Raw genomic sequence first — 19092 nt, forward strand, 5'->3', positions numbered from 1 at the left:
CGCGGTCTGGATAGAAATATCCGATTGCGCGCCGCAGCTAGCAAGGTGTCACGTGACCCAGAGCTGTACGGCTTCGCGAGTGCCTGCTAGGCGGCACGAGCATATCGCGGGCCTTGCTCGCAACATAATTAGATATTTCTATCCAGGCCCACAGACCCCCTATTCTAGTTCTTCAGCAAGTTCTTATTATACATACCTAGTCATAGGTTTTACTACGGCCTAGCCCGTAACAAGGACAGTCTATTAGGTGAGAAGAGTAGTTTCTCTTATAATAAGCTTTATTAATTTAAGCATAATAGGTTCCTCTATAGTTATAATAAAGGTAGATAATTAATTTAAGGCCTATATCTTTATTACTCTTAGAGCTCTTAGTAGTTAGTATATATCTATAAGAGGCTATAAAGCTATTAAGGAAGTCCATAGCTTTATTAAGAGTTATAAAGCTTTAATCTATAGGAGGAGGGGGTATTTAATATATTATAGTTACATCTTACTGCAATTCTTACTGTAATTCTTACTGTAATTCTTACTGTAATTCTTACTGTAATTCTTACTGTAATTCTTACTGTAATTCTTACTATAATTCTTACTATAATTCTTACTATAATTTAGGGGCATCTTCCTGTGCAGATTCCAGTATAAAATCTATGCTTTCAGACACCATATTAGTATTAAATTTATATGCCTACTAAGGTAGTATAGCTACCTACACTCTTATATATACATAATTCAATAGTAAACCCTACAAGCAAGCCCTTATTAAAGCCCTTATCACATGCCCTACTTACCTGTTTAGGTATACCAGGGTGTGGCATTATCCAGTACAGTGTGGCTTGATCTAGTATGGTATGGCGTTATCCAGCGCGGTGTGGATGGAACATGTCCCTATTTTTATCAGCCTGAGATGCGATGGCTCATTCTGCCCACGTCAAAGGTTGCATATGCATACTGCCGCTGTCCGAGACATCTAGGACGTTTCACTGGAACAGGTCGATTTAAGCCACTGGGAAGTTAGGAATAAAGGCCCAGCAAATCGGTAAACGTTTTAGACAAAGCGAGTGACAACTGCGTACTCAGGAATCTAGGCGCAGGCGGCTTGCTGCACGTATCCAGTCCATACCAGACGCGGAAGTCTGTTGGTCTAGAAGTGTTATCGACACGCTTTCAAGGAGCCGATGACAGCGGTGTAAGTATGCAAGGCTTGAAAATTCTGTTGCCCTGCATTTCCACCAAAATTCGACGAAGATCGAATGAGGAATAGTTCGTAAAGAAGGGCCCAAGAAGTCTTTGGCAGAAAATTCCATGGCTTCGTCGAGCCCATTCTATTGGGACAAGTCACCCAGGTAAAACCCGCAACTGCTGCGAGGGGACGGCTGCCAAAGGAATGTGTGACAGCGCGCTGCACAAAGACTTTCACTCGAGGCTATCGCAATGCTGGTCGTTCCACAGAGATTACCGATCAGCTTAGCCTACATTGCAGCGGGCGGAAACCGTTTAATCAGGCAGTACTGTAGGCCGCAGCTCCTTGGAAGACATTCACTATATATGAATGCACCATGTCCATGTCAAGTTCGTCTCTTTGATTCCAAACCATAGCCTTGATGTCATAGAGCATCGGCCCAGTCCTTCATTTATCGTGAATTTTTGTATTGTTTCAAGCGTTTCAGTCGAAAGTCCCTCGTTTGGTATAACGTCATTCGTTCAAAGCAGCCTGCGAAAGTGCCCTCTTGTCGCTCTTTTCTTGTCGTCATTTCTGACCTTCTCAACGTCAGAATCCTTGCACATATCCTAGGTTGTAGCGATCGACCAGATTTCAGCACTCGTTTTCCATTTCTTTCCATCAAATTGTATTGCCAACTTTTCCCAACCATGGAGTGCTTCAGACAGATTCTCCGATTCGTGAAATCACCATTTCAGAAGAAGACACATAAGGTCTTGGAGATAGTGAGTTGAAAGCCCTCAGCTATCCTCGAGCAGATACTGACAAACTGTCCGAAGGGCCCACCAACTAACTTCCGCAAGGAAGAGCTGCCAAACTTCTTCCCAGACGACGAGTTAGTTCAATCGCTACATCATAATATTGGAACTGGTTCTGACAATTTCTCCACCCAGCGCGCTGACATTGCATAGTCATGGCTCGGCACTAGAGAAGGATACACTCAAGGGAGTGGAGCGTCAGCCGTCCACACGGGACAAGATCAAGCAGCATGTCCGGAGGCTGAGCATTAAAGTCGTGGGCCAGCCTCCTTGCCCTGAGTGATGCTTTCACTTTAACAAAAATGCTGAACCCAACCTAGCGTCGTTGTGTGACATTTCGAAGCATGTCGCCAATGGATCTCTCCATAGGAGATTTGGAGAATGGTCCGCTGTTTCATACTCAAAACAAGAATGTCGGGACTTCGTTGAGACGGGCTTTTTTCGAGCTTAGAACACTTTTGTTCGAATCTTTTGATGTATTATTAGCTGTGTGGGATTTCAGCCGGTCATGTGCTGGAGTGCTTTGATTCGACGGCTCTGGAAGCTCGTCAAAGTCATCGAAAAATACTCTTTTTCTCGATCTGCCCAAAGGTTGAGTTCTGTGAATAATGCCCCCGGGCCGCTTTCCTTTATCATCATTATCAGTAGATTGAGGAGTCGAAGAACTGGTCCTTGAGACCGGCAAGTTGAGATTTGATCCAATAGAAGGTCTTTTTGCCGTTGGTCTTGTGGGAGTCTTGGTGATCTGTACGTCCAAGTCGTCATCTTCCGTAGCCGTTGCATCCGCCGCATGATCGTCTCCTTCAACTTCAGCCTTCGGTGAAGAATGGATATGCTCATCAAAATGCGTCTGCTGCCTTTTCACCCCAGACGCTTGGGCAAACCCAGCAGCGGCCCTAGTGGACGATTTAATGCTTTGCATGCCTACTAGCGAGCGAGCCTTCCGTGGACTCGTCATGAGGTATCCTAGCGAGGTACCGGTAAGCTCCTCGTCTTCTTCCGTATCGTCTTCCTCCCTATCAGAGTCCAGCTGCGGCCGCTTGCGCTCGATTTTCTCCAAGCCTGCCTTTTGACGGGCCGAGAGGGCGGCGGCCGCCTCCTTCCTCCTCATCTCTTCGCTTTTCGGCGTGATACCATCCGTTGGTCGGGCAAGGTCCTGAATCGCAGCTGCATTTTGTAGTTTGGCCTCCTTCTTACGCTTGACGTATTCCGCATAGTGGAGGTGCTGGGTGAACGTCTGCGCCATGGCGTAGAACTCGTCTTCGACCATCATGTAAATATCATCTTGATCAAACCCTTCGATCAGATATCTGTGCTTCTTATATTAGCAAAGTTCGGCCAGTTTCCGGACTGACCTGCAGTGCGTACTCTTCTGAAGGGCATCGCTGGATGGGAGACGTTGGAGGACTCGGCGCTGTGTAGATCTTATCAGAAAGGACTTTTACGCCTCCAGAATCACCTTTTACTTACATGACCGAAGAAAGTCTCGCTTCTCTCCGCGAGACGTAGACTTGGATGCCTTTGGTGTCTCCTCAGCGCCGTGGTCCGAGTCTTTCTCATGCTTCACTTCACGTCGACGCGGTGAGCTCTTTGCGTCCCTGACTTCGCTACCGCTGCCAGTAAGCCATGGTAGAGTTCGAGGCATGTTGATTGTATTCTTGAAAATTTCGGCTGACGGCAAAGCACGACATCACGGAGCTCCTATCGTTGAGTCTCCGGGTCTTGGAAGTCTAGATCCGACTACAATTTGTTCTCCGCAATCGAGGAGTAATGATGCGAATTAGTGAGCGCGGGAGGCGTTCCGCCCCGCTCTCCGCAAGTGGTATTGGTCTGCCTAGCAAGTAGCAGGTAGACTGCGGGCCTACTCAACTTTCGGCTCCTCGTAGAATGAGAAAGGTAGATGAATCAGGGTATCTTGATTTGATATGACTATTGAGGTGTTCGTGAAGCAAAATCTGGTCATTGCCCCAACGCCGATAGAATAACACCCCAAAGATGAAGAAAACCATGTGCCCAGCCAAATCAAATGATGACATCGTGTACAGAAAAACGCCTGGCGAGTAAAATAGCCCAGGAAAACGCCATGAGGAAATCCATAAGAAGGTGTTTACGCCTCTCCAGGCCGCTTGCTGTTGCAGCTCACAATCTTCACCTTGTCTGCCGTCACTGTCGTCTGGTTGTCCAATTTGAAAGTAACGTCTTTGATAAGGAATGTCCACACTTCGTCGCAGAATCGATAGGTATCCAGGTGTCCCTAGTGTTCAAGAAAGGGCAAGTCAGTCACTGTCAAGGTTCTCATAAGAGCGGTTCTATTCCCAGTTTCCTAGATCGGTCGGGGCAAGTTGTAGGCGGAAGAAGCTACCTTGAACGTAAGCCTTGCGCGCACTTTATCCGCAAGCACTTCTGTGATAACACGATCAAACGTGGAGAGAATCTTCATGGCGAGCTGGGGCTCAATCCGGCCTTCGTTGATCAAGTCATCGAGCGTATCAGTAAGGGAGAGACCGAGACTGGGTAAAGTGGTTAGTGAAAAGCAACACAGCTTCAGCTGAGTGTGCAGTACCTGCTCCCGCGATACAATTCATAGTATGCCTGAGCGCTCATGTTATCAGTCAAATGTGAGCGACCAAGTCAGGGAGTGCGAAAAGATGAATCTGTAAGAGTCAGGCTGGGCTGGTTGAAGCCTATCGCGGGGACGACTATCACGTGATAATATAATTAATGGCGACGTCATGTGACATCGCTACTGGCGATTACATCAGTGTCAACAGAATATCGCCAGAAGAGTACAAAACTTGGAATATCTACTTCTTCTGATGGAGCTGAATCTCAAAATTCTTTCTCTTGACACTTGAAGCATCATGAATGTACAACAGATTTCGTGCATCACAGGACGCCTGCCTATGCGTACATCACACCTCCGCTCTGGGAAGCGGCTCTTATCCTACACGGCGCGAAAGTCGTCGGAGTCAAATGCTAAAACTGGTTCGTGTATGATGTACCTCGAGCGATTGTCACCTTTCATTGCTAAATTCCCTCAAAGTTCAAAGCCCCTCGGTGGATTCATCGAAGGTGCGCAACGGCAGCCAGGAATCAAAACCCAAAGTGACCGAGAGTGTTGCTCAAGCTGACGAGGAGCTTCGTCAACGCCTTGAGCAGATGTCTGGTGAAGGCGGAGCCGCTGGTATCGAATACGAGGATGGCAAACCAACCGCCATGAAACGAAGTGTTCGGAACAACATGTTTCGCTACATCTGAGCGAGCAACTTGGCCAAGTCCGCAAACTATTGGCCTGGCGTGCATGGACATATGGGCGAAATTTTGATGCACACCATCTAGCGTCGCAGCTCGCTTAGTCCGTTTTTGTGAGTCAAATATGCTGTGTGGCGTATCGACCAGTAGCTCGTTCGAACCGAGATGGATTGTGACCATAGGCTGTCGGGCCTTCCCTTCCTTCGCTTGCAGTTACTCCATATCAGCTTACATATGGTCAGAGGTAATCTGATCTTGACCCCACGATGTCGAGGTTCCATGCGTTATCCCGATCTCGTGAATACTGTGCGGGTAACTATGTCCTCAGACTCAGTATCACGTCTGAATGAATGCTAGAAAAGGATCGCTCCAGCAACCTGGACATCCTGCGGAGCTGGTATGATAACATCGAGGAAGAACCGGCTCTGAATTTGGATACCAAAACAAAACTGTGCATACAGAGACGGTCATAATACAGACCTCTGGAGACCGGTACGCTCAAAGCTGAGAATGGAGATTCAAAAGTCCAATTACTCAACATCAAAAGAATGGACCAAATAACTCACTCTAAGACCTGTTGAACGGAGGAACAAAAACCAAAAATCCCTCTATTTCAGAGAACAGAGATAACCGAGGCTCCTGCAGATAGCGCCAATTTGAGAATAGATAGACCGCATGATAATCATAAATCTCTCGTTAAAAATTCTTTGAATGTTCACCGGAAAACCTGGTATTTCTAGCCGTTGTTCACCATTCCCGCTAGTACGCCAGCACCAATGACTCCTCCATCTGAAGCTTCTCGCAGAAATACTGATTTACCGCTCTTTTGGGGACCGGTTCTCATAATGAGTCGATCAATGTATTGCTGACACATCTCCTTGAAGTTGGGATAGTGTTGGATAATCCCGCCAGTGTAAGCAACAACAAGCTCTTCAGGTCCCGACTGCCAATCTGCAGGTGTCGGCGTGGGTAGTAGAACGGGAACAATCGGCCTTTGACCGTTCCTTGCAGTGCCTGTCTCCGAGGTTGACGATGTAGTTTCGTTTAAGATGGCCTGCAGTTTAGTGCTACCGTTGCGCTGAGGCGATGCAGCAGTTGAATTTTGCGGCGAGTTTTCATTGCTATCCACCCTCAACTCGATCTCTTGTGCGCAGGCGAGTAATCCAACCACTGCCGCAGCGATTAGCCCGGCAGATCGACTCTGCACAACTCGAGCGATCTTCCGAAAAGCGCCCGCAGATGAAGCATCCCAGCGCCACTCGCTACTCTCGGGTGGAGGTAAAGATTGGCTTAATTCTGCAGCGAGATCTTCGTCACGTCGTGGGCGAGCGACTTTGTCTGAGACGTATGATGTGGTCAGAGCATATTCATGGACGAGCGTTGCGGGAAGCTGTTTCTTCTCCAGGCCAACGATGTTTGTAAGGTAGTCAAAGAGGATCAGCCGAATGAGTTCTCCGATGTACCGGCCACCGGTCATATACTCGAAGGGCTGGAACCCGGGGCGTGCACATGCCTTGTCCAGCTCTTCGTCCCACTTTGTTATGATATTGAGCTCTTTCAAAGGAGGGGCGGCGCCCGAAATGGTCCATTCAGTGTTGACAATTGTTTCTTTTGCTTCCGGGTCCTTTGACTTCACATGTTTCGCTTTAGATTCGTGTAGAGATTCAAGTTTCATGGGGATTGTGGCGTTGCAGCCTGTGCCTACGATGATACCCATTGCGACACGACTGTTGGGCAGGGACTTGACAGAGTAAGCTAGAGATGCAAGCGTAGCGACGGCATCGTTTGTGATAGCGGCGATCTTGAGTTTAGGCAGTGCGAAGAGTTTCCGGCGCTTGCTCGAGGGCTCGTCCTCATCAGGGCGTCTGGTGTGCTTCTCGTAACCATGAAGCAGGATCTTGCGAAGATTGAGATCCGAGGTGATAGCGAACCCTTTGCCCATCGGCATCAGCGTGGCTTCCGCGAGCGACTCTTGCCTGTATGACTTTGTCAGTCAAATTCAATTGCACCAGAGCTCCCGAGACAAAAGTAACAGTAGGTCACAACTTTTCAAGGCGAGGATACTCACATAATAGGAAAACTGAACGTGATTCCCATGTCCAATTCTTGGGGAATCTTGCCTTTCGTGGCGTCCGACGTCAGGCTTTCAGCAACCACTTCCGCGATGCAGTCCCCAATCCATGCGAAGAGGTCCTCCGCCTTATCCATCTTCAAATGTTCCTGAATGGGCCACGCTTTTTCTAGTGTCCGTTTCACGCGTTGTCTTTGTGCCTTTCGAAGGGTATCCCTTGATCTTTCCGAGGCGTCTGTTGAACGGATATCGGAGTCGGCCGCTTCACCCAGCAGTTCAATGAATGCGACTCGCAGATTGCTTCCTCCAACATCAATAGCCAGATAACGACCCGTCTCAAGACCCGTGGGCAGTCTAGTGACAGGAGTAGGCAAAAACTGCTGGTCTGAGTTCAATGCTAGGTGGCGGTATGTGCTGGAGAAGCGACGCGCAAGTCTATAGAGGACTGCTTCGTCAAGAACCAAAGGCGACAGAAAATCATCGAGCCTACGTTGGTGCTCTAGGTACTCCTTCTGTAAAGGATCAAGCTCGGAAACATTTTCTTCCTCATCCTCCTCAACGTCAATTGGGTCCTCATGTATGTCATGCTCCTCATCCCTGCTGTTCTCCGCTTCCATCACGTTCATCGGCGCCATCGTAATTCTTCGGGATGTGTGAGGATGTGAATGATCTGATCAAGCGAAAGGTATGAAATCCGAAAAAGTCATTCGTCGTAGTCTCATAGGATGCGAATGTATGTATGGAGCTTATGCCACGCACAGTGCGCACTTGTCTCAATAGAAGGGACGCGTCTTGTTGATTTCTCTCCCTTGAGTTGCCACAAGTCGATCGGACGGGGTTCTTGAGCTGGAAACGGGATTGAGGGCTTAATCGTCAAGGCGCATGAATCTGAGCGGGTCCTTCGAAGCTGTCGTTACGGAGAAGGGGAAGCTCCGTTGCGAGGGCGATGAATCGAAGGAGCAAGCTGATGTGCAATATTTATATCTCTAAAATAAGAATCGGTTAGCCTCAAGTTGCGAGGACTGCCTAAACCCGAAGAACATCCAGTGAAGTGCCAATGACACAAGGGTCTGCGGGAACCGAAGGAATAATGGCAAAGGCAGTGGCCACAGAGCAGGATACGGTAGTCATTGCGCGCAAAACCGAAAACTAGTGCCACAAAGATGGACGGGAAATATAAGTTACCTATCATCAATACCTTAGATGTGGACGCGATCAATACTGTTTCCATACAGAGATGAGGCAGATGCTGGTTACGTCGAAGAGCCACTATGCGATGGTGGAAAGAAAGGGCTATTAAGTATAGGGAGTAAGAAGGAAAAGGGTCTAAACAGGACCAGCCAGTGGACACGAAGCCATTATTCTCCACAACGGCGGGAGAAAAAGGAAAAGCAAAGGTAATTATGCAATGGTGAGCTGCTGCTGGAGGGAGGGGTGGAGGGAAATAAGAGTGGGAAAGATTGGAAGAAGATCTTAGGAGTACGTAGTAGCTTCAGTGCTTCAAAGCCGCTGGGGATGGAGCAAATGCGACCTTCGGCACGAGACGATGTGACCCTGCTGAATCAATCCGAGCAATAACAGCCTGAGACATTGTATGTGGTTGACGACAACTGTGGATGGTGACTCGCTTATCCTCAATCACTGGATAGATTAACACTTCAATGGTAAATAGTAGGTATTGTTGATTGTTTGATTGTTGATGTTCCTTTTTTACCAGTTCTCCGCCTCCAGTCATCTTCTTCATATTTATCCGTATTATTCCTCTCCGCTTGACATTAACTGACTCCTTCTGTCTACGCCTTATCACGATACGACACTTCCCTTGACATGGTGGGTTACTTCAAGCTATGACGATAATTTGTCTCTCGCCTAGACTTTCACAAGAAAGTCAACTTTGGTCAGAGCATTCTTCTCGCCTTCGTGACTTCGGAGTACTGGCCTCCTTGAGTGTGGTTCGACACATTCTTCTGGTTCTCCACTTAAGCGATGATTGGAAGTCGAAAAGCAACGAGACGAAAAGAAAAAGGAAACATAAAAGCTAAAAATTGCCGGCAACACTAGATATCTACGGAGCAGTCTAACTACGTACTACGTACTCACTTGAGACTGGCTGCGAGACACGAGCACAGATTATCAGTCTTGCAAGCAAGTGTCAAACCAAAGAAGCCATGTGGTGGTAAATGGTGGGCCCTTTACGGTTCAGCAGACTCACTACTTAGTATCAACAAATCAAGTCCATGACGACCATTCTCCAAAGTCCAAACTCCTTTTCATCCACCGTAACAAGACTACTGAGTACTCGGAAATGGAGCCTCTCCATCTTCGAAGTTCAAAGACTGAGTTCCCTGATTCGCCCAGAGCTTCTACATGTGGATCAAATTGGCGCCATGATCCAGGTCCCTGATGAAACATGCTAATCTTGAGTGACAACTGACAACTTCCGATCGGTTCTTTTGGTTCTTTGCCCTACATCCTTTCATGGTATGTGTCATGGAAACCGGGCATCTGGCTGGTATCACTACTAGTATCTACTCTGTTCTAAGGTCAACTGGCCTTCTCAGTGAACATGCGGTAGTCCGCTTGCGCTTTCATGCTGCAGACCATGGAACACAGAGAGCCCTCATTCCGATCGAGAGCAATTGCAAGGATCACAATTAGGTACCAGTACCGATATATCACGCCCGCATAGACTATGCATCACGCCTCTTGTGTCTAGGCTAGACCCTGACCGGACTCCGAGATCGGAGTGACGTTGGTGTCATCGAGTCGCGGAGTTGGGCCAACTGTCCGGTGAGATCTGCAATAGAATACGTACGTCTCGCTACATACTTTTGAGACTTGAGAATGAGCAGCTCGCTATTTAATGCTATCATGGAGGAACGACGAGTCATTCTGATACGATCCGACTAAGATGCTTGCGACAGGCATCTTTCCCAGCTTATCGAGCCTCTGTCCAGTATTGTCAGTGATGTTGTCCTTGCTGAACCTGAGATGTCGCGGCCTTGCCACTCATATAAGCCATGACCACGAAACGTACTTGGCAGAGGTCCTGTTTTGAGCGGTAACGACAAGCTTAACGCCCAAAGGAATTGGAAAAAGCCAGAGCGCAGAAGCCAGAGCGGTGCTGGAGCCATTCGGCAATGCTTCGGGCGTTGGGGCCTAACGATGCAAGCTAAAAGGAATTGTTTTCCTTAAGCCTTGAGTATTGCAAGGATGGTAATCTAAATTTCGGCCATCCCGATATGTCCTAAGGTCATTATCTGAGCATACTAATGAACAAAGAACATATCAGAGAACGAGAACATAGCAGAGAACAAGTCTAGCTCGACATCCGATATGTTCCTTGCTATGATGACCTGGATTGGGATGCTGTGAAGGCGCGGTGCTGATCCCAGAGCAGAGAATTTTCAGTTGAATGTCCCAATATGGTGCAGGGCATAGCACCGAAGGTTTGAGGTTCTGGGATTCTGTGACTGGTTGCTGAGATGAGCAGGGACGAATGCAAGTTTCGTCATTCGCCCAAATGCTCGTATATTTGGGCTTGGAGCCAAGAATCTAGTTGCCTATAGGGCATCAAACGATGCCATAGCTCCAAGCCTCCAACGATCTCGGGATATGTCTTCGCTTATTGGGACCATTTCACAATGCGTACTTAATTCATATTTGTTGATCACTAGTATGGTTTGTATCAGCAAGCGTGACATCTGGGTTTCTAACTTGAGTATCTACCTTGTGCTACTGGTGATGCCAATAAGTGAAAAAAAATTACTGGTGCAGTAATGACGCTTTTATAACAAATGGAGGACTTCTCATTCCTCTTGGTTGTTTCGGCGAGCCAAATCCATGGCCTGTTTTCGGCATTATTTCGGCCGGACTTGACATTAGGATAAAGAATTACAGATAATGTCACTATTATTATTGCCTAAGGTGTTGGATGCCCTGGAGCAGGCGACGTAACACCTGAGCCAGGGTCTTAGCTATAAGTCCCTGCTTTAATCTAGACAGATACAACGTTGCAATCTCAAGATATGACCGCGAACAGGGGTATGTATCATTCAAGCATTGAATACCTATTCGCAATTGTGGCATCTGGCCTCTAGCTTACATTCGAGCGATCCAAGGATGGCGATGTTGATGTTTGCCCGGGCCAGTTGCCAAGGAATGGTTACGAATTGAAGACCATCATCCCTCGAACGGAAAGGATGAGGTTTGCGCTCTTGATTTATCAGATATGTGTACTCCGTACAGATGCTGTCAATAGTTGACGGGTGGCCCTAATAATGAACGCGGCAAAGGTCACTGTGCAACGCCACTAATTATTATTATGCGCTGATTGTGCTCTCTGTACTCCGTCGTCTCGCTCTCTACGGGCCTCCACAGTCACATCCTTCTTCCCCCCACATCTTCCGAATCTAACCTCTTCCCCCGCATCTACCAAAACAAACCTATTGATAAGGGCAGATAAATTTCCGATAGGTATGGAAAAACTACAGTATCAGAATCAGAGCGAAGGTCTCCATGATCTTGACGCGATCGAATCTGCTGAGGCGGGTTCCCGCCATTCCCGCCGCGACCGACCTGCATCACAAGTTCTGCGGCGTACCTTGATGGTCATCTCGCTTGGTTTCGTCCTTTTCAGTGTTCTCACCTGGTTTCCTGTATCTATCTCAAAATTCTTGTTGCATTCATGTCATCGGTCGTCGAAGTGGCTGGATGATGGTTTCTCTGCTTCACCATTCACGAGGGCTGATGTGATGTCCTTGATGGAGCACAACCCTGAGGCATCAGCGGTTGACAACAAAGTTCCCCTGGAGGTTCACATCATGAGCAAATGCCCAGATGCTCGGGATTGTCTACAAAAATTGGTAGTTCCTGCCATGGAGCAGACCAGCGACAAAGTAGACTTTGGATTGTCATTTATTGCAAGGTAAGCCAGTGCAAGACCTTCCTGCCCGGAAGACGAATCTGGCCGGCAAGCTAAGCAAACTACAGTGTATCCAACAAGTCTACAGATGTAGTATGCAAACATGGTCCTGCCGAATGCATAGGGGACATGCTCATTCTCTGTGCTGCGAACCTCCCTTTCCCGCCGAAGGGACAAAGCATGCGTCGAACCCCAACGATTCGCTCCTTGGGCTTCGCCAACTGCCTGATCAGTTCCTATGAGAAGATCCCGGAGCGCTCATTCGTCGAGCAATGCGCCCTGGAGCACGGCATTGATTTTGATGCCTTGAACGAGTGTGCCAGCCAGCAGGACGATGACCCTGGCCATGACGGAGGGGACAAGGATCCCCTTAGCGGTATTGCGCTGCTACGCAAGAGTGCGCTGCATAGCGAGGCACTTGGTGTCTCAACTAGCTGTACCGTCCGGCTAGACGAGCATGTGTGGTGTGTTCGTGATGGCGACGTGTGGAGAGACTGTGCCAAAGGAGGAAGAGGTAGTCAGGTTCCAGTTTTTGTTGAGGAGATCAAGAAGCTCTGGAAAGAGCGGAATTAAGCATTGGCTTGCAAAGGAGCTAATTTTGGATTTGATATGGATATTATGCTTCAGGGTTCACAGTCTGTACTAATTCCACAATGCTATTGTTAGTTCTAGGATATCCTTTAAATATTCAGTATTGCCTTGATATAATACCATTTCTTTGAAAATGCTTTCAAGATTCCCAATTAATCCTTTTCGAGGGCTTATTGATTGAAAGGTGCCAGGCAATAAGTGCACTGCCAATGTAGTCAATGCCTTTGAGTGATGTGAAAGAAAAATATGAGCGAGGGAGACGTTGTATGGAGCAAAAGCTCCTGATGATTTTTTTTTAGGAAAGTGTTCCCATTGACAAAGTGTTACCTCCATAGACTTCTATTGTGTAAAGTCTTGACGGGCTGGTCCTTGAGCATTGAGGTAGTTTGCTCAATAAGGATGGATCCCAAGGCTTCTTATTCTTCATTGCAAGACCATTGCATCTGCTCTCTTCCCACTAGTCATCTGTTGAACTGTGAGAAACACATTCTCATCCATAAAGTCTTTCTTTCCCTTTCACAGCCACCAGATTTCTTCTTTCATCTCCTACCTGAGCTACGACGTTAACACCGCACTCATTCTGTTTGCATGGAGCTGGTCTTCATCTGATGGTCCGTTGCTTTCAATCTGTCCTTTGCTCATCCTTCCTCTAAACTCGCCGACCCAAAATTCTAAAAAGCATTTCTGAACACAATGGCTTCATCCTGGATACCGGAAAAGTCGTCCCCCAAAAGCAGCCGCCGCCGGGGAAGTAGCCAGCAAAAGAAGGTCGATGAGCTCGTACACAAATACTTCAAGATCAAATGCCCCAGTCCCGTCCTCCGCGGCATTCTCAAGAGCACTAAGAAATCCGATCTCCTCGTCAGCGCTGTCCGACTTCAGGTTTCACTGGCCAGATGCCGCTCTCAGGACTTTGCAGAGGGTCAGGTCACCATCTATGATAAAGCTCTGTTGACGCTGTCAAAAAATGGAGACGAGCCTGCGGAGCTGAGCGTCCTTGAGCTCTACCTGACTGAGTTTCTGGGGATTGTTCCTATTGCCAACACTTCGCACAGTCTGGATATAGCCACTAAGCATCTTGAGCTGCATCAGGCTTTGACCGAAGGTTTGTCCACATGTATTTGTTTTCTAGTTCATTGTTCAGTCATACTGACTTGTGTGTTTGATTGTTTCAGTGTCTTCGTCAAAGGATATCACCACAGATTCGCCCAATTCTGAAGAGCCTATCCTGAAGCTGGATGAACAAGTCTCCGCCACTACCACTACCACCACCACCACCACCACCACCACCACCGAGCAGATAAAGGAGTGTGGCCCTCACTCAGAAGATACCAAGTCTTTGTCCGAAGAGTCTCGCAAAGAAAAGCCTGAAGGAAAAATTGTTGTCACCGATGAAGCGGATACCCAGAACCATAATCGCGAGAACAGGCGGAATGAGCGAGCCCCCATCGCTGGCAAAGAGCAGATGAAGAACTACAATCCCCGCAAAGCAGATACGAAAGATTCCCTGAAAAGAAAGAGGAACGACGACGGCGTCCAGAGTCGAGTGAAGCGGCTTCTTGACGTCTTTCTCAAAGCCAGAGATGAACACATCAACAGAAGACGAAAGGAGGGAACAAGCGATCTAAACACTGTTCGATTCGTGCGAGACTCGGCCGAAAATGCCCTGACATACCTCCGTACCAACAATATGAAGGACCATGAAGCCATTCCGGACCTTGAAAAGTGGTTTGCCATCATGAGAGACAAGGCTACTGCTCTTACAGGTGGTCGGGGGCGCCATTTCGATGAGAGGCCTCCCCCGGCCCCCAACTTCCTGCGCCCTAATAAGCGTGCACGATGCTTGATCGACTCTTATAGACCTCGGCGGTGGAGTCCCATGGTTCCTGAAGGTGATGCCTCTTCGTAATTCATGGTTCGTCGATCAATCATCCCTCATACCAGGGTTTGAATGCTGACCAGTGAATGACAGTGAAGACTCGATGAAATTCTCAGGTCACTGTCAACGACTGTGATATCCGATCGACACAATTTGAATCGAAGGCTGGTCCTTCTTTGACCATATTCATGTCGTGTTCCGGGATCGCGATGCTGATAGAGGATTCCGGTGGATCTTTAGCCCTGCAGCATCTGTCCTTGGCGCAAATCATCTCTCCTAGTGTGTGCCACGTGCACCATCCAGGCCGTCTACGACTGTACTTAATCCCATCAGGTTTAGACCTCCAATGTCAATTGATCCCATGATAAGTGATAAATCTTGGTGCATCACAAATTTTGGATTTCTCTGATTGATTGCCGAGTTTTCCTTCGAAAGGAAATGGGTCCTTGAGCCACAATACACGGGCGCTCTTCACATTGACTACTCCGTAGATGGCCTCCTTTCATCTGCAGCCGACCGAGGCAGCATCCTATAGCTCCAGCACAGGGACACCGTGCAGCGCGCAGTATACGCCAGTTTCCGGAGCATCCGACAATGAAAATGCGTCTTCTAGTTCCAATCGGCCGCCAGCTGGGTCGTTGAGATTGCAAACGGAGTTTCGCGCAGAAGCGGACTGCATTTCCGACGACGAGGGCCAAGATGAAGGCTACGATTCGTTTGACGACCGGGAAGCGAAGCCTAAAAGGGCCGGAGTCGCTACAAAGTACACGACGACAGAAGAAAAGGAAGTCGTGAAGAAGTTTGACCGCAAGCTGGTTCCATTTTTGGCCCTTCTCTACCTGCTCTCATTCTTGGATCGTTCTAGTGAGTCTATTTGCTGCCTCAGAACGGTACTTCAAATAGCTGACTACTTTGCAGATATTGGAAATGCAAAAATTGCTGGACTCATGGACGATTTGCGTCTTTCATCTTCACAATACGAATGGCTTTTGACAGCTTTTTACATCACATATATCCTCTTTGAGTGGATGACCCTCATGTACCGGATCCTTCCTCCGCACATCTATATCTCCCTGTGTGTATGCGGATGGGGTCTCGTTGCATCTTTCCAGTCACTGGCTACTTCATTCAGCACCCTTGTGGTTCTGCGCGCCTTTCTGGGCATCACGGAAGCGGCATTTGGCCCTGGCGTGCCGTTCTATCTATCGCTGTTCTATAAGCGGGAAGAACTCGCTTTTCGAAACGGACTGTTTATCTCAGCTGCTCCCTTGGCGACTTCATTCGCAAGTAGTCTCGCTTGGCTGATTGTCAAACTTAGCAGCAATGGCCCCATTGCACCTTGGCGGACGCTCTTCCTAGTCGAAGGATTCCCCAGCGTGCTTGTTGCCGTCTTTGCGTGGATACTGATCCCTGACTCGCCCGAGAGTGCCCGTTTTCTTGAGCCAAGAGAGAGAATGGTAGCCAAGCTGCGGCTGGGAGAGAGCAGATCCGACTATCGTGAGCCTGCTGCCAGGAAGTTCAATTGGAGGGAAGTTGTCAAGGCGCTGGCGGATCCCAAATCTTACGTGACAGCTGTTTGTGAAAGCATATTCCTCCCCGCTTCGAGTTGAACTGACGTGCAGCTGCTATAGTTTATGTTCTTCAGCTGCAATGTCGCATTCAGCTCCATGCCTGTATTCCTGCCCACCATCATAGAAGAGTAAGCCCCTAACATCAGAGAACCCCCTGTCGATCAACACACTCACGCTTCCACAGCATGGGCTACTCCTCCCTCTCCGCGCAAGCCCTCTCTGCACCCCCTTACCTTGTCGCCTTCGTGGTAGTGCTTGCCACAGCCTACCTATCCGACCGTAATAGAGCCCGAAGCTCCTACCTCATCGCCCACGCTCTGCTGTCCTCAATCGCCTACCTCGCAATCGCAACAACAGGCTACTACCACGCGCACATGTCCACCGGCCTCCAGACCTTCATCCGCTACGCCTGCGTCTACCCCGCCACATCAGGCTTCTTCTCTGCCATCACCCTCATCATCACCTGGACGATGGATAACCGCCCCGCGAAGGAAGGCAAGGGAGCCAGCATGGCGATCCTCAACCTCATCGGGCAGTGTGGGCCATTACTCGGGGCGAGGCTGTACCCGCGCAGTGAGGGCCCGTGGTATGTGCGTGGGATGGCGACGTGCTCTTTCTTCATGGTCGTGGTGGCTGTCCTTGCGTTTGTGCTGAGGATCATGCTGCAGAGGGGGAATCGCGCAGCGGATCAGAAAGGAGCCGGTGATATTGAGATGGAAACGCGGCAGGTTCTTATGGACGGGAATCAGTTCAATCATAGTATTGAAGAGACATTTGTGTATATTATATGAGGCAAATCTCATGAATTTGTTTCTGCTTTTTGCTGCTGCATCTAGAAGTTGTGTTGCATGAAAGTCATGGTATGTATTAAGTCCGGATTAAATATTACTATCAAGATGATTTGCTAAGAACCGGAGACAGAAAGGAAAGTCGCTTATAGTACAAGAAAAAGACAAGGAATCATGTACTTTTGTCCCAGTGAGCCGATTTCCCGAAGACGCAATGCGAATGACAAGGACATAATGATACAGAAAGAATCAAAAGACTCTTACTCCGAAACTCGCCAGTAATTCGCCTGTGATTGTGATCGCCGAAGCAAGCTCACCACGCAGTGTGACCACCATCGATAATCATCGTGCTCCCTGTCATAAAGCTACTGGCATCACTGAGCGCGAAGAGAGCCGCACCCCTGAACTCCTCCGGATACGCGAGCCGACCGAGCATATTCTCCGCCTCCCAGGTCGCTCTCGCCGCAGGATTCTGCTGAAACACCTGCTCGACCATCGGCGTGACGATGTGCCCCGGACAGAGACTGTTCACGCGGATCCCGTGACGGCCCCATTCCATAGCCAGGGACCGCGCGAGCTGGATCACAGCCGCCTTGGACGAGTTGTACACGGGCGAGGTCATGCCCTTGTTAGCGATGAGCCCGCTCATGCTTGCGACGAGCAGGATGGACCCCTTCTGCTGGTGATTGAACATCTGTCTTGCTGCTGCGGTGGCCGAGTTGAAGACGCCGTTGTAGTTGATCTGCATGACTTCGTTCAGGGCCGACTGGGAGTGGTCCAGGGCGCTCTGCAGGTGGTTGATGCCTGCGGCTGCGATGAGGCCGTCCAGCCGCTTATTGTGGGAGGCGATTTCGGCGAAGACGTCGTTGACCTCGGGTTCGTTGCGCACGTCGATGCGTCGGTATTCCAGGGCTCCGCCGTATTCTTTTTCGGCTTGGCCTTTGGCGGTTTCGAATTCGGGGTGTGGTTTTTCGAGGCGATCTAAGCAGTATACTGATTTGTGGGAGAGGTGTTAGCAGAGGTATTCGGGTGTATCTATTTCCAATTGAGATTCAGGATATATCTGGACCTTTGGCTCCTGCTTCCATCAGGGCCTCAGCCATGGCCAGCCCCAGTCCTCTTCCGCCACCGGTGATGGCGTAGACGCGGTCTGCAAGATCAAACTCTTTGAACCGACGCGGTCCCAGCTGGGGAAGCTTTCTCTGGATGTGTTGCTCATTGGTCGCAGTGGAATATGTTGATCGTAGGAAAGGATGAAGCGAAGCGCATGGTAGCCATGACCGCACTGTGGTCAGCGACCGAGGCAGAGTGAGAGACATGACTTGGTCCAATTTTTGGTAGGTCAATCGAGAACAAGGCGCAAAGATAAGAAACAATTGACCAGGGAAAATGTCAAAAGACAAGCAGCATATGATTGCACACTTCAAGATTCTACATAACTCGAAGGTCTACACTAGAAGAGTTCTTAGTTTATACTCTGAGACAGAGGCATGATATCACGAGCCAGCAGGCTGAAAGCAATCACGTCGACACAGGCGAAGCAAGGCAGAGGGGATAGAAAACAAGATGGCCTCGTGATTGCCCTGATGGAGTCTAGAAATTCTCGAGTTGCTTTCACGATGATACAATCAATATGACCCAGACACAGCATCGCCCGGGAACAACCAGGGTACAATGAGCCTCTAAATGCATGACAAGCGCCAAGAGATAGAGCTTGCCACAGCCCACAGAGACAAGGGAGAGACTTAGGCGCAAAGAAGATCGTGAACTTTTTGTCCTTTGGAGTTACTTCATTGCCGAAGACGGTAAGAGAAGTGATCAGTTGGTCGAGGGATGGCGATCATCATCCGTATTTCTTCCAGGAATGGCCCACTTTACCTGCACGGGATGTCCCAGATTGGGAGTCCGAGATGCTGGGGGCATTATTATCAGTTTGATTTCTAAACTATGTGCAGACCATATCAACTATCAAGTCCTGAGCACATCCTGCAAAAGTGTCAATTGGGGATAACCTTGAACTGCCATGCAGTTCATCCTGA

At 48.8% G+C, this 19092-nt stretch overlaps 8 protein-coding genes across 8 annotated transcripts; 4 read left to right on the top strand and 4 right to left on the bottom strand.

The window, feature by feature from the left end:
• Positions 1–2377: 2377 nt before the first annotated feature.
• Positions 2378–3622, bottom strand: CDV56_100542 (uncharacterized protein; the record flags this gene model as incomplete). The annotated part of the gene is made up of 3 exons (XM_026754161.1): positions 2378–3287; positions 3346–3391; positions 3448–3622. The coding sequence occupies 3 exons, from the start codon at positions 3620–3622 to the stop codon at positions 2378–2380; spliced, it is 1131 nt and encodes a 376-aa protein (XP_026611446.1).
• A 462-nt stretch (positions 3623–4084) lies between these two features.
• On the bottom strand, positions 4085–4581 carry TOA2 (transcription initiation factor IIA subunit gamma; the record flags this gene model as incomplete). The annotated part of the gene is made up of 3 exons (XM_026754436.1): positions 4085–4231; positions 4340–4487; positions 4541–4581. The coding sequence occupies 3 exons, from the start codon at positions 4579–4581 to the stop codon at positions 4085–4087; spliced, it is 336 nt and encodes a 111-aa protein (XP_026611447.1).
• Positions 4582–4838: 257 nt separating this feature from the next.
• CDV56_100940 (uncharacterized protein) lies at positions 4839–5235 on the top strand (the record flags this gene model as incomplete). The annotated part of the gene is made up of 2 exons (XM_026754559.1): positions 4839–4962; positions 5021–5235. The coding sequence occupies 2 exons, from the start codon at positions 4839–4841 to the stop codon at positions 5233–5235; spliced, it is 339 nt and encodes a 112-aa protein (XP_026611448.1).
• A 730-nt stretch (positions 5236–5965) lies between these two features.
• Positions 5966–7935, bottom strand: CDV56_101109 (hexokinase family protein; the record flags this gene model as incomplete). The annotated part of the gene is made up of 2 exons (XM_026754728.1): positions 5966–7205; positions 7298–7935. 2 exons carry the CDS (start codon positions 7933–7935, stop codon positions 5966–5968), a joined length of 1878 nt encoding a protein of 625 aa, XP_026611449.1.
• Positions 7936–11778: 3843 nt separating this feature from the next.
• CDV56_101951 (GILT family protein) lies at positions 11779–12797 on the top strand (the record flags this gene model as incomplete). Its single annotated transcript, XM_026755570.1, has 2 exons — positions 11779–12227; positions 12293–12797. The coding sequence occupies 2 exons, from the start codon at positions 11779–11781 to the stop codon at positions 12795–12797; spliced, it is 954 nt and encodes a 317-aa protein (XP_026611450.1).
• A 711-nt stretch (positions 12798–13508) lies between these two features.
• CDV56_102191 (uncharacterized protein) lies at positions 13509–14724 on the top strand (the record flags this gene model as incomplete). The annotated part of the gene is made up of 2 exons (XM_026755810.1): positions 13509–13920; positions 13991–14724. 2 exons carry the CDS (start codon positions 13509–13511, stop codon positions 14722–14724), a joined length of 1146 nt encoding a protein of 381 aa, XP_026611451.1.
• Positions 14725–15185: 461 nt separating this feature from the next.
• Positions 15186–17056, top strand: CDV56_102407 (putative MFS transporter; the record flags this gene model as incomplete). The annotated part of the gene is made up of 4 exons (XM_026756026.1): positions 15186–15558; positions 15613–16268; positions 16326–16393; positions 16450–17056. The coding sequence occupies 4 exons, from the start codon at positions 15186–15188 to the stop codon at positions 17054–17056; spliced, it is 1704 nt and encodes a 567-aa protein (XP_026611452.1).
• Positions 17057–17366: 310 nt separating this feature from the next.
• On the bottom strand, positions 17367–18372 carry CDV56_102679 (putative short chain dehydrogenase/oxidoreductase; the record flags this gene model as incomplete). The annotated part of the gene is made up of 2 exons (XM_026756298.1): positions 17367–18046; positions 18123–18372. 2 exons carry the CDS (start codon positions 18370–18372, stop codon positions 17367–17369), a joined length of 930 nt encoding a protein of 309 aa, XP_026611453.1.
• Positions 18373–19092: the final 720 nt, after the last annotated feature.

This window comes from Aspergillus thermomutatus (assembly GCF_002237265.1).
Source record: "Aspergillus thermomutatus strain HMR AF 39 chromosome Unknown NODE_226, whole genome shotgun sequence".
In the NCBI taxonomy this organism is placed as follows: Eukaryota; Fungi; Ascomycota; class Eurotiomycetes; order Eurotiales; family Aspergillaceae; genus Aspergillus; species Aspergillus thermomutatus.